The sequence below is a fragment of the Chroicocephalus ridibundus genome, chromosome 9 (genome assembly GCF_963924245.1).
Source record: "Chroicocephalus ridibundus chromosome 9, bChrRid1.1, whole genome shotgun sequence".
NCBI classification, from domain to species: domain Eukaryota; kingdom Metazoa; phylum Chordata; class Aves; order Charadriiformes; family Laridae; genus Chroicocephalus; species Chroicocephalus ridibundus.
Genome location: NC_086292.1, coordinates 31,437,288 through 31,452,503, shown reverse-complemented (window position 1 = coordinate 31,452,503; position 15,216 = coordinate 31,437,288). Strand labels below are relative to the sequence as shown.

General features: G+C 36.9%; 1 protein-coding gene across 4 annotated transcripts in view; it reads right to left on the bottom strand.

Moving 5' to 3' along the window:
* Positions 1-1,722: 1,722 nt before the first annotated feature.
* VPS13C (vacuolar protein sorting 13 homolog C) overlaps positions 1,723-15,216 on the bottom strand; it is a 103,640-nt gene continuing 90,146 nt past the window's right edge. Inside the window, exons 82-86 of one of the 4 annotated variants that reach the window (XM_063347475.1) lie at positions 15,125-15,216; positions 13,727-13,850; positions 13,384-13,467; positions 12,760-12,892; positions 1,723-1,954 (exon numbers count right to left, since the gene is read on the bottom strand). In XM_063347475.1, the coding sequence (XP_063203545.1) occupies positions 12,791-12,892; positions 13,384-13,467; positions 13,727-13,850; positions 15,125-15,216 (402 nt within the window). In that variant the 3' untranslated portion in view covers positions 1,723-1,954; positions 12,760-12,790. Of the gene's footprint in view, positions 1,955-9,484; positions 10,626-10,659; positions 12,893-13,383; positions 13,468-13,726; positions 13,851-15,124 lie in introns of those variants that run through there. The other 3 variants (XM_063347474.1, XM_063347473.1, XM_063347476.1) reach the window with 3 other exon arrangements.

Sequence of the window (15,216 nt, the reverse complement as noted above, 5' to 3'; positions counted from 1 at the left end):
CTAACTCAATGTAGACTTCAGAATGCACAAAGTAAATACTTCTGTATTTAAATATAACCTAAAAAATATCCACTTCTTTTATTTATAAACCTCATAAAGTAAGTTCTTAGGAAAATTCTCTGGATAAGCATTATATCTTTTGTAGGGAGAAATGGCTAGCCATCTGAATTTCCTCTGTAGATGAGAACTCTAGTTTAATTCTCAGGCTGTCATAGAAACATCTCGCAAAGAAGAAAACAAAGTTAAGCAGTTTGCTGCCCCTACAGATGGCCAATTCAAATGCTCAAACACCCACATAGGAGAAATATAGCTCCAGCCTCTCTAGAGTACTGGTATCTTGAGGAGAAGTCAGCATTGTCTTGTGTTCTCCATTCCACAGTATCATGAGAGGTCTGATGTACTCAGCAGACAATTTTTTTCAAAAGCTTAATAGGACAACATAACGGTAACCAAGTTGAATTTAAAATCCAGCTCAGATTCACAGGTATGAGAAAAATGTGATTTCCTGTTCCGCTAGCACCTTTTCCACTTTTTCCTTCATCACCCATTAGGACAAAGCCACTAAGTTTTGAAGGTTTCATGATACAACCAATTAAAGGAAAAAGTTTCATCAGCATATGATTACCTGGAATGTGGGAGACTTTTCTTAGCTGAGGGAAGAGGAGGGAGAGAGAACTCTCTTGTTTTGATTTCAGTTTTTAACCAAATCTGAGCAACTCTCCTTCAGGTCAGTGTGTGTCAACATATTTATGTTTTTAATTAATCAGCTTTCCCTCCCATTAACAAAATATTCCATTTATGAAAATTCAACAATAACTCTCTTTCCTAAACTTTTTTGCATAACTTTATCCAGAAAGCTAACAAGACAGTGCGTTTAATTTGTGTGCTCTCTCTGAGTTTTGGCTCAACGCATTCATTCCATTGTGCAAGAAATTCTTAAGTTTTAAACATTTGTTTTCACTAGGATTGAAAATATTTCAAAAAACATTTTCAAGATTTGCATGCTGCTGTAATAGGGAACTAGATCTCATCAAGTAACAAGTAGGAGGTCTGGATAGCAAAGGATTAAGTCTGTCTCTAGACCCATTTCTTCTAAAGAAAATAAAAATAAAAAAATAAGTCATGCTTGACATAATGCAACCATTTTAAAGATTTAAGTGAGTCCATATATTTTGATTATAATATGGTTCAGCACTTCTTATTGTATTTTCCAGTGTGGCACGAGAACTCTCCCAGTAATTGTTACAGAAGTGAAAGGCAAGGTGTACAAAGACAGAATTTATTTGGCTTGCTTTAGTTTACAAGCATTAGCCAAAATTAATGTGTATAAAGGGATTCGTATTTTCTAATGTTTACAAAACATCAAAGGACCACCAAATATCTATCACACTTTGTTACTGACACACTTGCACTGTCAGTGCACAGAATCACTCAAACAGAGATTTAACTTCAGTTAATGGTATCTACATAATTATATTTGATTACTCGACAATTTTAGACATCAAATACCAGTCAGTTACAAAAGCACTGCAGTCCTTTTTGCCAGATGGGAAACTGGTGTGTTTAACAGTGAGCACATAAGAACTCTACTGCAAGACACACTAGAAGTCTGGGACAGTGTTAGTAACTGCACAATAATCCCAAACTGGCGTTGCAATCCCCAGCTCATCCTTTCTCAGTGAAAAGCAAATGCCTCGGTGAACCAGCTGTGAAAGGGAACTGTAAGTTATTTTGATCAGTGTACACAGTATTGCTTACAAAGTGGCTAAGATACCTTGAAACTTCCATCACTTCCATATGTTTTGTTGCGGAAGTCTGCTATTCTCACGGCATTCCCATGTTCCAAGAGGAGAGTGTCTTTTATGCTCCATAATAGGCTATTCTTTTCAGCACTTCTTTGGAGATCTCAGCTAACTCATCCTGTATGTCACTTAGCTTGTACAAGCTGATAGGACTGTAAAAGACATAAACCTCTTAATTTCATAGTCTTGTCACTATATTCTAATACAGACCATACAAAGTCGTACTCACTAGCATATAGCACCTTCATCACTCACACAAATGATATTTTAACATTCAAACATTTCAACATAAAAGTAATTTCCCCTATGATCCACCCTTACAAGACTTATTGTAACTTTATTGAAGAAATATGCAAGACTATATTGGGCTTTCTCCCCCCCCCCCCAGTTTTAGTCCAGAGTGAATGCGGGGTTTGTAATCATCTTAATTATAAAGGTTTTTCTGAAATGGAAATGCATTCCCCCTGAAGACTTTATTTTCAAGCCCTTATCACCTGTAATAGAAAAGGGCTGGTGGAACAGTTCAATAATATATTATGCATGCATTCACTTATGCTATGATCTCTACCTGGATATTTAAAAAGAAGCATGTTTTCTTAAGAAAAACTGATAGTAGAAACATTCATCCGTGTTGAAAGGGCAATGCATTTCTGCCCTGTATTGCTTTGTATCTCCTGAACTGAATCTATTTCAGGTTCCACTGAAAATGCACAATAAGTCTCTTGACTGAACTGCTAGAAATTCAGGTGGCCCCAGTTCAGATACATGCTGTGCTCTCACACCATTTTCCTTGTATATTTATAAACTTGAAATGTTAAGAGGTCTTTCTTCCCAAAACTCCTTGGAAAGCACTATAACCTTGTGGCAAGTGGATAGCTGCCCTGATCCCAAGCGTGTAGGTATGCTCACACCTTTGATGGACTTCATCCTGCAAAGCTTTTATTTCAATTTATCTTCACTAGGTACGCTGGTGACTGGATCCTAAATCATGCCCTATTTATTGCACACTGGCATCTGTTTGACTAATGTCATTGGAAGGATTTGGTGGTTTAACTGTCTACTTGTTGCTCATCTGGCACAGGCCTTTGAAAATGTCACACACTTGTGTATCTGTTGGTGGATTAATCAATTGCCTGCCTGCCAACAGCCTCTCTGCTAGAGTTTCACACTCGCTGCTTTGCTTTGTGCCACTGGTTTTGGGGCATTTTGTTGACTCCACTCTACCAACGTGAGCATTGCTCATCTGCTCCAGAAAAAGGTCACAAACCTCAGCATGTAGAAGAGAACAGAGGTGACAAAGCCACACGAACAGTAACACCTCCTATCAGACAACACTCAAAGACTCCAAACCCAGCATATTTCAGTTGGAAGCTGAAATATTTTTTAAAAAATTTCTTTTCTAGTACTCAATTCTTCAATGACAACAAAAATGGAAACACTGTGGAGAGCTGTCCTTTTTCAATGAAAAGCTTAGTTCAAATGAAACTCTACATCTTTAATGTGCAGCTTCATTTGAAAAATTTCAACTAATTCGTCAGCACTGCTAACTTTTGGGATGAAGCTGAGCCAACCTAACAGCTTGTCATCATCCAAAGGGAACATTTACTCCCCTTCTTTCCATTTCCTTCCCCTCTCTAGGTACTCAGCTGACTGTTAACCTGGCAGAAAATTCATCCAGCACAGGAAAAGTGAAATATGCCCTTAGTAAACTAATCCATGCCACAGAATTTTTTTGAGTATTGGTATCACAGTACTTCATATATAGGTGGAGAGTAATATTTAACATGTATATTTCCCACCCTTCCATTGTTTGTTTGATCTCAAAGTTAAGACAATTAGTACCACTTTACCTTCTTCCCAACATTAAATCACTCCGCTCATTTGAATTTACAAGCAGTCTGTATTTGAACAAACAACATCTATGTTCCCTACAGGCTACAAGAAGCTGAAGAACAGCTAAAGCACAAGAGTCTTCCACAGTTGTCCTCTGATTAATCAAATATAGGCTGTGTCAAGCATTCTAATGTCTACTGGATTGTAACCATGCAGCAGTATACACTATACACGTATACCATAGAGTACTATATGAATTTTGGTGCAACTTTTGCCAAGGTGAGAAATGTAAGGCTGTGTTCTATTTTGCCGAACCAAAACTGAGAAAAGCAATCATTTGGTACACAGATGATTTGAATGCTGTGAATGATCAAAACAGTGAAGGAAGGTTGTCAGTGCGTTTTGACTTAACTACTGAATTGCAGTAACCAAAATCCTCAAGTATATGGGTAATTGAGTGGTTTCCCTGTAAGACGTAGCAGGATAGGTAAGTTGTGTATACCTTGTGCTTAAGAACAGAAATAGCCTTTAAAAACTCCAAATTCTCATTCTGATGCACATAAGCATGACATATCAGAAGAGTAAGCACAAAACAAGTGCTACTTAGGCTAAGTTTGTGGTTTGACGCTACAAATCATTTGGTGTCAATCTCGCTACTTCTTCTGACCGCTCCGTTCCACCACTGACAGGTTGCACTGGTGTTAAGCCACATGGGTTTCCTGATCTGATTTAGAGTTTGGTTTGACGGACAGTTGGATTTACTCAACTGAGGGCATGGCACAGAAACGGGAAGGAATGGCTTCGACTGCCTCTCAACTGCACAAACCAATATTGTTGCTAAACGCTTCATATTGTCACACAATGGCCTGTTCCATGTGCCATGGCCCACAAAAGGACCAAAACAAAGACTAAGGCAGACCCATGACAAATATCAGTGCCTCCTTGCCACAACTGCAGCACTGGTAAGACTGGCTGCCTAACTGTCTTTAATACCACTTTAGCCATTTTGTTTAATGCTTATTATTTGCAAACACAGCCCTAAATGCGCTTTCAGCTAATTTATGTATTTTCCAGGTCTACAAGCTTGCTTAAGTCCTTAGATTAGGGATAGCTCCACACATGTCTCCATATAAGATGGCATACAAGAGAATAGATGGTTAGCTCTGGAAATGAAGTTTTGTGCTCACCAAAAAACCCCAAACCCAATCATGTTAGTAGTCCTGTGAGTACTTCCATGTATTATTATATGTTATATCTATTTTCAAAGACATGTGCATAGAATTCCAAAGACTTCAGACAGATAATGTGCAACACCAAGAATGTGTGCCCTATATACAGGTACAATTTATATTTAAAATCACAAATTTGCAAATAGAAAAGAAACATATTATGAGACATCTACAGAGGAAACTTCCAAGAAATTTCTCCATGTACTCTTATCTATGACAAAAAGTAGTGTTATCCCAGTCTAAGAAAACTTTTAAAGCACTTCTTACTAGTCAAACATAAGTGTTATGACAGCTAAGTTACATAAGGGTTTTACACTTTGTGAGTACAGATCACAGGGAGCAACTACTGGAGTCAGAACATGACTCTCAAGTTTCCTGGCCTATCCAGGTTTCTCCTTTCCACTTTTTATTCCCCATTCGTCCTTTGTTCTAAGCTCCTAAATCTTTCAAATAACTCTAAATTAGTCAAGCAGGCTCCACAGAAATTACTAGAAAGAAATGAGAGGCTATCCATAATTCGTTATGGATTTGTAAGTTGAGTGAAGACTAGTTCTCTTTAGCAGCAGCTCATAGTTGCAGTCTCTAAAGTAAGAAGTGGCAGTCATGACCCAACTATAGAATAGTATTGCTTATTTTTTAATTTTTGCTTTGTTTGTAAGTATTAGTCTTAGATAGATTTTAAGTACTATTTGAAACAGGTGTGATACGTAATCTCTCCTGATTAGAAAAATTAGCTTTTTATTAACTTCAGCTAAACAGCACAACGAAAAAGTATGCAATCCCATTAAACAGTTCTGCAATGGTTTCTTGAGCCACCTTAGATCTCTCTGAATCTATTAGATACACAGAAGAAAAACAGGACATACCATATATCACATGGTCTGTTACACAGCCATCCTCAGATCAATTTCTGCAATTCAACAGTAGCATTAACAGAATGAGCACTTGAGTAAAAACCACATGGAAAGGCTTTTACTCTAAAACATTTGTAAGAAATGTGTACACATGGAAATCTGCACCGATTCCTATAACACTATGTACACGCAAGAAATAACATGTGAACAATCATCGTAGTATATTTTTTCCAACACTTTTAAAACTGCAGGCTGGGATCTACAGTTTTTAAAGCTTTTGACAGCCTCTGATGTATAGCTCTATGCTCTGCATTGACCATATCAACTAGATGATTTTAGCAGTATGGTATCCAGGCAGAAGGAGGGTGAGCAGGAAAGCTGTAAGACAACAGCAGTAAAATATAAAGATTCATTCCCCCACCTTGTGGGTAACTACTGAAACAACAATTTACAGTAGCATCTCATCATTTGCAACCTAGACACATATTCATCAAATTTCACACATAGATTTCTGCTATACCACAGTGAGTCAAACTTAAAAAAATCTTTGCAGTTAACTCAAAGTTGAAGTAATATGCTCTGTTTTATTTTTAAAGTTCCACAAAAACTTAGAGCATGTCTACTCTTTTGACGCTTATCAGAATCAGTAATCAATTATTCAAAGATGGTGTGCTCTGTTAGAGTGTGAAGAATGTCTTAACAGTGTATGGAAAAAAGTTAGCTAACCAGGGTCTAAATTTAAAAGAAAAGTTTCTCCAGGACTGTCCCCGTGACAAGCATCCTGATACTATTCTAATTTTAAAACAATTATATAATTGCTCCCCAATACCTTTGTCAGAATGTCATTGCACTAAACTTTCATTTTTTCTTATTACTTGATTATATACCTTTGAAGGAAGGATGAGGTCTAAAGCTAGGTTGCTCACGCGTAAGTTACTGACTTCATGATGCTTTCTGTGCTGTTTTTACTGGTAATTAACCTGCAACAATCCCATGGGATCATCTGCAGAAGTCTTTTTGGACTCCTTAAGAGCACCTTAGCCCAATATCATAAGTCTTTAAAAGTCAACAGCAAATTTCTTTCCAGCAGGGAAATGGAAAGCACAGCCAGGGGAAGCTTTATAAGCACAATACAGTCCTCATACATCAACTAAGTCAAGGGCAGATTCAGGGCCACATTTATCAGAGCAGAGGCTAGTACCTGCACAGCTGAGTGATTTACCTATAAAGCTTTGATTATATATGAGAGGAATGTATGTCATACCTGATGGGGAAACATTTCAAAGCCCTAGAAGTACACTACATTATACAGTGTACAAGCAGCTTCCCTATTTTTCAAGTCTTTGTTTTGGACAAGCATTTTTTAGAATTATACATCCTTACTGCGCTTACCTTTGATAAACAGCAGAGTCTAGAAACAACGTGGCTCACACTCAAGATGAACAGTGGAATGTGAGCGTTGTCAAATTACCAATAAAGAGAGTTTTCAGTGCTCCATCTGTTGACTCCAGTAAAGTGAAGTGCCTGGTAATGGTTCTGCCTCCCTGACTGAAATCCAAACAAAAAATTCTTCTCCTTGTTAAAATTCAATGCAGTTATTGTTTTCAAGTAGCACAGTTTGTCTTCATAACTAGATGAGGTATTTTCCCAGTTATTAACGTAAAAGGAATTTGTGGCAGGATTTCAATATATCAAATTAGCTTTTTACCAATTTTTTACCCCAGAGTTATCCATTTTACAGATTTATCGCCATCCTGCTTTCACTCTCCTTCACTCCCAACCTACCATGCCAATATTACAGGGTTCCTCCCACTTCCCTCTCCCCCCTGCAATCTGAAGACTAGATCAGGATAGATGATGAACAGTCTCACTCTAAAATAAATAACAAAGAATATAAAATAACTTCAACGTAGAAGTTTACTTGTTGACCTGTAGGAAGGGCAAGGATGCAATGACCTGAATCACATTAAATTCACATGTTCCTTTGATAGATCAACTCTTTCTTTTTTAGAGTTATTTCTCCTTTCATACTTAAACTTTTCTCCTTCAGACAAGTCAGGTGACTAGATTAAGCTACCATCTTAGTTGCCGACAAACATCTTAAAAACTCCAAAACAAGAGCAAATTGCAGCACAGAGATAACAAATGCTAAAGTCTGAAGATCTGTGTATTTGCATCATCGTTACCTAGTGATTATGCATATGAGATCCATAACCCAAGGGAGGCAATTGCATTAGTAAACTGAACAACATTAATATTCTTGGAACAAATTTTATTTTACATCTAGATGCCTAATAATCTTTCTTTTTCCCTTCAATCTGCCCTTCATGTGCTGTGTGGCATCATATGTTTAACTGCTAACTGCCTCAAAAGCATACCTTTGTTAAGGAAACTGAGACTAAAGCTTTGAATTTTCCAATGGAACCTGGTGTTGTGTTCGTTGATTCTCAAATCCCTCCACTTGTTTCTTAGATTAAGATTTCTCTTGAAGTGGTCAGTCCACTGGCATCTATTCCAAATAAGGTCTTCATACTCAGGTCTGACTAAATGCAACTTTATAAAGCTGTTGAAAGAATTATTTTGTCAAACAGATGCTAACTGGTTTCAAAAGGTTTCATAAGCTAGTTTTCACTTTTAAAACTAAATCTTTTTTTTTTTTTTTAATTTTTATGTACTCTGAGTGACCCCTTGTATGAATAATCCCTGTTGTCAACCAAAGACCAAGATTAGGATATACCTAGTGTAATCACTACGTTACTCTACTATAACAAAAGCATATTTACTGCCAGCAATGAAATAAAAATACTGGCACCTTAACTGTTAAGATTAATTACTTAATTTATCCCCTCCTTCTACTTCATAATTAATCCCCTCTAGAACTATTTAATCTCTTACTACTAAAACACTCTCTATTTGGTGTCTATAATAACCAAACATTCTTCCAGACTCCTCAAGTGTTGAGAAAATGGTTAAACATGATGGTGAAAGGTGTAATGTTGCTTTGATGGGCATAGTTTAAATTAACCCAGGAAACACAAAACCTCACAACGTTGGGGTTTTGCTTTCTTTTTTGGGGGAGAGGGAAGTATTCCAGATTTCTTATTGTGAAAGAATCACAGAACAGCTGGGGTTGGAAGCTATCTCTTGAGATTGCACAGTCCAACCACAGTCAGCTACAGCAGGTTGTCCAGGACCATGTCAGGTTGTTCATATCAACAAGGATGGAGATTTCACAATCTGAATGTTTTTAAGAGTGTTGGATGGTGGTGGCGTTCGCTGCTTTTAAAAGTTGACTTAAGTAGTTTTAAGTGGTTGGCTTATTGTAATTCTGTATAGAATGACTGGTAGTGTAAACTTAATTAATTAGGGTCCTTTTAAGAGGAAAAAGTCTGAATTAAATCCAATTAAAATTCCCATTGAAAGAGATCCTAAAAACCCCTATGAACAGTTAATGCAAAATGGACCAGGCTCGTGTAATAAATTAGTAAAGAAGCTGATTGTATTTTCAAAATACAACATTTCTGCATGTGAATACTTACTAGTCTCCAGATTGGACGGTAACTCAATGAAAATTATCAAAGTAAAATACTCCCTAAAAGAAGTCCACAGTTAAGTGGAATTGTTAGCACCACCCTGTGACATATACCCATTATCTATTCCAAAAGTTCTCAATGTCTTTCTCTTATTTTTTTTAAGCATTAGATGGTTCTAAAATCATAAGCAAAAACATATTAACATGGTTTCACATGAAACAGTTTGATTTTATTAGGTTGAGACAGATCTGCATTGAGAAAGGATATATTGTTCTCTACCTAGGAAGCAAGCGAGCGTGCGGAGGGAGGGAGGGCATGACAGAAGGGACTGGGAAAGTTTCAGACAGGAGGCTACAGCTCAAGCAAGTGAGAAAACTGTTGCAAGGACTAAACATCCCGACCTTGTTAAAAAAAAGAAAAAAAAAATTAAAAATGCTTCTGAAGAGCCAGAGAAAGCTATGGTGAGCCAGAAAGCAAGAGAGTAACTGAAGCAAAGCAAGGACCCAGGCCCGACCTAAGTGGTTAAAGTCCTAATTAACTAGCTAGTATCTCATGCCTTATATTCAGTAAAACTTGGCTTTTGAAACAGCAAAAACTTCTGGGAGCTTATTGTAAGGAAAAGTCTAGGAAGATCTCAACAGTTTAGCCAACTTGTGTGCTCAGTAAAACTGAAACTCTAGAGCTTCACAGAAACATAAAATCTTAAAGGCACGGGAAATCACTTCGTTGCCAGACAATTTACAAACAAACAAACAAAAAAACCCAAACCAAAACCCAAAAGCCAAAACCTTTGAAAAGATCTTTCACTTTGCGTTGCAGCACCTGGTTGAAAATCATCACTAAAGGTTGCTGGAAAATGCACTCTACCCCAACAACGCCTCATCTACAGATCATCTAAAGAGGGTTTAATTCCAGAGTTGTTCTTACGCTGGACATATACTCAGGGACTAGACAAGAGACCCTCCTTGTCCCTTAACTCCCCCAGCCAGCCCTTCCAGAAGATACACCAGGTTAAGGAAAAGAGCAGAAAGGGAACAGGAAAAGAAATTTGCCAAAGTCAGAGAGCAAAGCCTAGGTGCAGCCAACAGCATCTGCAACTGGAGAGAATGCAGCAATGCAAAAGGCTGGATAAAAACCAAGAGCAAAGACACATGGTAAAATGGAATGGAACTTGAGAAAAGGCACGGGAAAGCACTGGAAACCTATTGGTCCCAAACCAATCTTCATTTAAGCAAGAAATTGAATGCCTTAGCAAATGATCTCTCTCATGTCCTCTTGAGTGCTTGATCCAAGTGGTAAAGAAGGTAGTTCATTACTTCTTCAGATGGAATTTTTAGTGCCATCTACCAGCTCAAATTCAGCTAGCAACCCAAACTGCAAAGACATGCATTTCAAAATAAAAAAAATGTTCCATAGGAGCCTACTGCTTCTTCAGGCTATTTTAAATAGGAAGCTACTTCATTGCACCTAAATCACATATAAAGTGAGAAAATAAAATATCTGTTTACAATTCAAGGCAGAAAGCTTACAAATAAAAATGAGGAAGTACAGAACTGAATCAAGCAGAAGACTGAAGTCAGAAAAGTGTCAAAACTGTTTTAAGCACCAATTCTCCACCTTAATATAGGCACATGGTACTGTTTAAACATGCACTGAGAGTAGACTAAAGTGAAATCTATTTTCAACTATGAATAAAGAGGCTCTACAGATACAACCATCCCTTACATGCCAGAAACCAAACTGAAGGAAACACCGGGCTGTAGAAAGCTCTTCTGCAGTACACTAGCACTCCACTAATTTTTTCCATGTAGTGCCAGTGACACGTAGAAAACCAACAGCTTATAATGAATTTTAGAAGCAACATTTAAAATCATAGCACAAATAATTGCATATAAAAATTTATTGTCTTTTTTTTTAGACAGGCTTGAAATATATACAACCTAGACAGCTAATTTAGCTAATGTTGAACAGAGCTTGCTAGAAAATAGGCGATATCACAGCATTAAAGGTTGTACCACATTTTTTTCCATTGTAGCAAATCAGATTAATAGCCATGTGCATACAATAGCAGTAAAATTATGACTGCAGATGCTCTCTAAAAGGTCTGTGTTTGGCAGCTTACTTTCAAGTATCTTAAGCTTTCTAGTTTTGGTGAGATCATAGGTACAGGTGAAGAGTACATTTATAGTATCCACCAGCCCTTCAGTATAGAAGTTTAAAAATCCAGGCCTAGTTCTCACGATTGCTCTGCTTACTGAATAGATCTGTGCAGGGACATTGCCATTTTTATTCACTGAGTTCATATCTATAGTACATATCTAGTACAAAAAAAAAAAAAACACCAACAAAACAAACCCCCAAAACCCAGAAATCATTCTTTTTAAGTGAAGTCAGTTGGAAAGAGCAAATTTTCCACAAGTTTCTATTTGCAAGGACACTTTATATCTTATTTGAGAGCCAAAGACTGACAGCAAGAGCTCTTAGTTTACTGATCACCGAACTTAAATCTGTTTGCTCATGTATTCCTTGACCCAAAGAGTTACTCATGTATGTACCTAGTGTTAAGAATGGAACTTGTCTCAATGACGTCTGTGGGATTACTCGTACCATTAAGAACTAGGCACATACTTTAAATGTGCTTAAATATCTTGCTAAACGGCAGGCTAACAGTCTTCAGGAAGAGAAACTGCAACAAAAATATTTTATCAGAAGTGACTTTTAGCTTAATGAGATGGCACTCTTCCACTATAAACTGAAATATGGAAAGCTAATTACTTTGATTTAAGCTTTTGACATACAATGCTGTCTAAAACGAGCATGCTGTTCCTCCTGGAGAAGTCCTTAAGCTACAGCAATACAACTAAAACCACATACATGCATATGACAGGTGAATAACATTTTCCATTTTTAAAGTGCAGATTTTCATTTACAATATAAACAACATTCCAAAGTAAGCATTTCCAAGCAAAAACAGCCTATTTGTTTCATACATATTCATTCTTATGTTGCTCCAGTGCAGTATTTTCTAATACTGAACAGACATTAGGACGAAATTAGACTAGATAAATTGTGTACACTTCTTTCTTAATTTAAAGAGAATGCTGCCTAAAATAGGAGGTTTTAATCAGTTTCAATCAGTAACATAAGGACTTCATTTTGCAAAACGCTAGAACCACAATTACTACAACCTGTCTGTAAACCATAAACTTTGACTGCAAACCAGATAACCACTTTATTTTAGAATCCATTTACAAAAACTCCTGACATGAAAAAGGGCAGAAAAGAAAATCTCAGAGTGGGAAAACATTTTAGCAAAAGTTGCCATTTTTAGACTTAAATATGTATTTTAGGATAATAAAATCGCAGTTTTAGAAAGAGGCATAGCTCTTGAAATAAAAGAGTTTATGGCTGTTAACTTTGAAGGAAGCCCTCAGATATTTTATCTTTACTTTCTGCATGATGTTTCCATGTGCTACTTCTATTCAATTTTAGGGATAAAACTGCATACCAAAGGTCAAACATGACAAATCCTGTCATTATCAAGATAGCATTTGTGGTTTCTTCAACTGCAACGATGCTTGTTTCACCAGCTTCTGTTGTTTCCTTGTTGCCTGGGCTTCCTGAATGGCACAACAAATCCTCTGTAAAGCAACATATTGAAAGAGAGAAAATTAAAGCACGCAATCTGCAGTTTTCTTCCATAAATTGCTACTAAAGCCAGTTAATTCAACAAACTTTACAAGTCCAGTGATGTTGAAATAATGAGAAAGCAGCAAAATTCAGAGGTATGTTAAATCCTGGAGACTATAATGAACTTAACCTAGTACTTTAGGTACGTGAATTCCTTTCCTTTAATGAGTTTTAATATACAAAGTATAAAACTATGCAATTTCAACCTTAAGTTATTGTTATGTATTGTCTCTTGTATGCTTTAGACTATCTTGTCTCATCATTCTCCTGGTTAAACCCATTTTTCAACATGAAAGTGTGGTAAGTGGTCCTCAGGCACAGCAGCTTATTATAGAACGGGTCTCTGAATATTACCATCTTTCTTACATGCTGAGTTTCAGCAACTGTTAACAATATCGTAAGGAAAGATGATGAAAGAAAATAAAAAAAAAAAAGAATATACCCTTGCTGTAGTTTCATCCTGAAGCTGAACTGTCCTTACACATTCATGACCTGTACTGTCCTTCCTTTGGAACATCCTTTGATCCTGTTGCAGAGGGGAACAAAAATGTACTTCAGGTGACTCACAAAACAAGGACACAGGATCTGATACTTAGATGGCTTGAATGTCCACTTCAGGTTAGATTTCAGTGTGGCCTCTGTCCAACCCAACTCACACTTTCAAGAAATCTTGAGTAATGCTGTCTCATAGTCCCATAGTTAGCAGTTCGAACAAACAATACGTTAAGAGCATGTTTGGACCTCTAAATAGTGTTAAATAAAAAAAGTTTTCAAGCTATTCTTACCAAACCAGTTATTTTTAGAACATTTCCTTCGTAGGAGGGACAGCGTGTAAAGTCTTCAAATAAGTAATCCCACTCTGTTGTTAAATGGCCTAAGATTTCCACTTCTTTTACATATATCACTCTCCTGTTCAGAAGAAAAAAGTTAACATTCAATTTCTCCCTGGGACTGTAACTTTGCCAGAAAAACAAAGCGAATTAAGAAGAGAGATTTGTTTGAGAAGGCATTTTCTACGTGGATTAAAAGTATCCACTCAGTCACAGTGGAACCATATTGCCTTAATATATATTCTGAGATAATCACTTTGTCCTTAAGACTCATAGATGACTTATGATATTGCATAGTATACACAGGCCAATTTAAGCAAAACGCACCCAGCCCTCCAAATCCAAACATTTTCCTAGAATTGGATACTAGAGGGTCATCAGTTAATTCAAACCAGTTCCTCAGAGTCAGCCTCTACCAGGTGAAGGCAGTCAAACAAGCTACACACCAGCTACACAGTGACACAATTACTACTAGACTGACAGATGATCAGTTATTACTGCTTACAGTTGTGAGCTAGCTCCAATGTTAGCTAGCACACTAAGGAAAAAAACAGGTCGCAGTTTTCAATCAAGTTAAACTAGAACTTTAATGTATGTGCAGAAGAATTGGGATAAGAAGTACACACTTATCTGAATGTGCAAAGAACTAAATCACCTATCAGTACTTTATCAGTATCTTGAAAAAGCTTGTTCAGCTGCAGTATGAATTTTGAGGTGTGCTAGTCATTATAAAACAAACACAGTGGGATGCCTCCCATAGCGTCATTATGGATAAGCCCCTCTCATACGTTCAGGCAAGGCGGAAATTGGTGACTTTTGGGATATGGAGATCCATGGGTGCCTTTTCATTATCTAAATGTATTTAGAAATTTTTGAGTTCTCAAGTTGTGTATCCAAGACTAGCAACATCTTGCATTCTAAAAATTGTCTGATGAGTTTAATATCAATTTTCACACTCAAAGAAACCTTAAGACTCCATTTAGAGTATCCTGTAATTAACAAGATTGTAAACATGTGCATTATCAAAACGTTGGTTTGACTGCAAACACTTTTCACAGGCTAATTGGAAAAATTAGAAACGAAGAGGAAAAAAAAGAATATTTCCCTCCAGTATGATGAAAGGGTCACTGACCTCAGAGTATACTGTCTTTCTAAATTAGTGTTTGGTATTGACATCATTACCATATTACATTTTCCATAAAGGAAATAAAATAAATTATAAAAAAAATCAAGAAGAAAATGTATAAGGAAAGCACATGTGCAGAGAACAGCAATCAGGTTAGATTTAGCCAGATGTCTAATCCCCAAGTTGAAATCAAGATAAACCTTTAGCAAGCCTTCAAAACTGAATACCTATTGGTAACAATAAGGTTTGCTCTTCTGCCTCTTGGAAGTGCACAGTGATATTGATAGCGCTCATTTTCCAGCTTTCTGATGTGCAATTT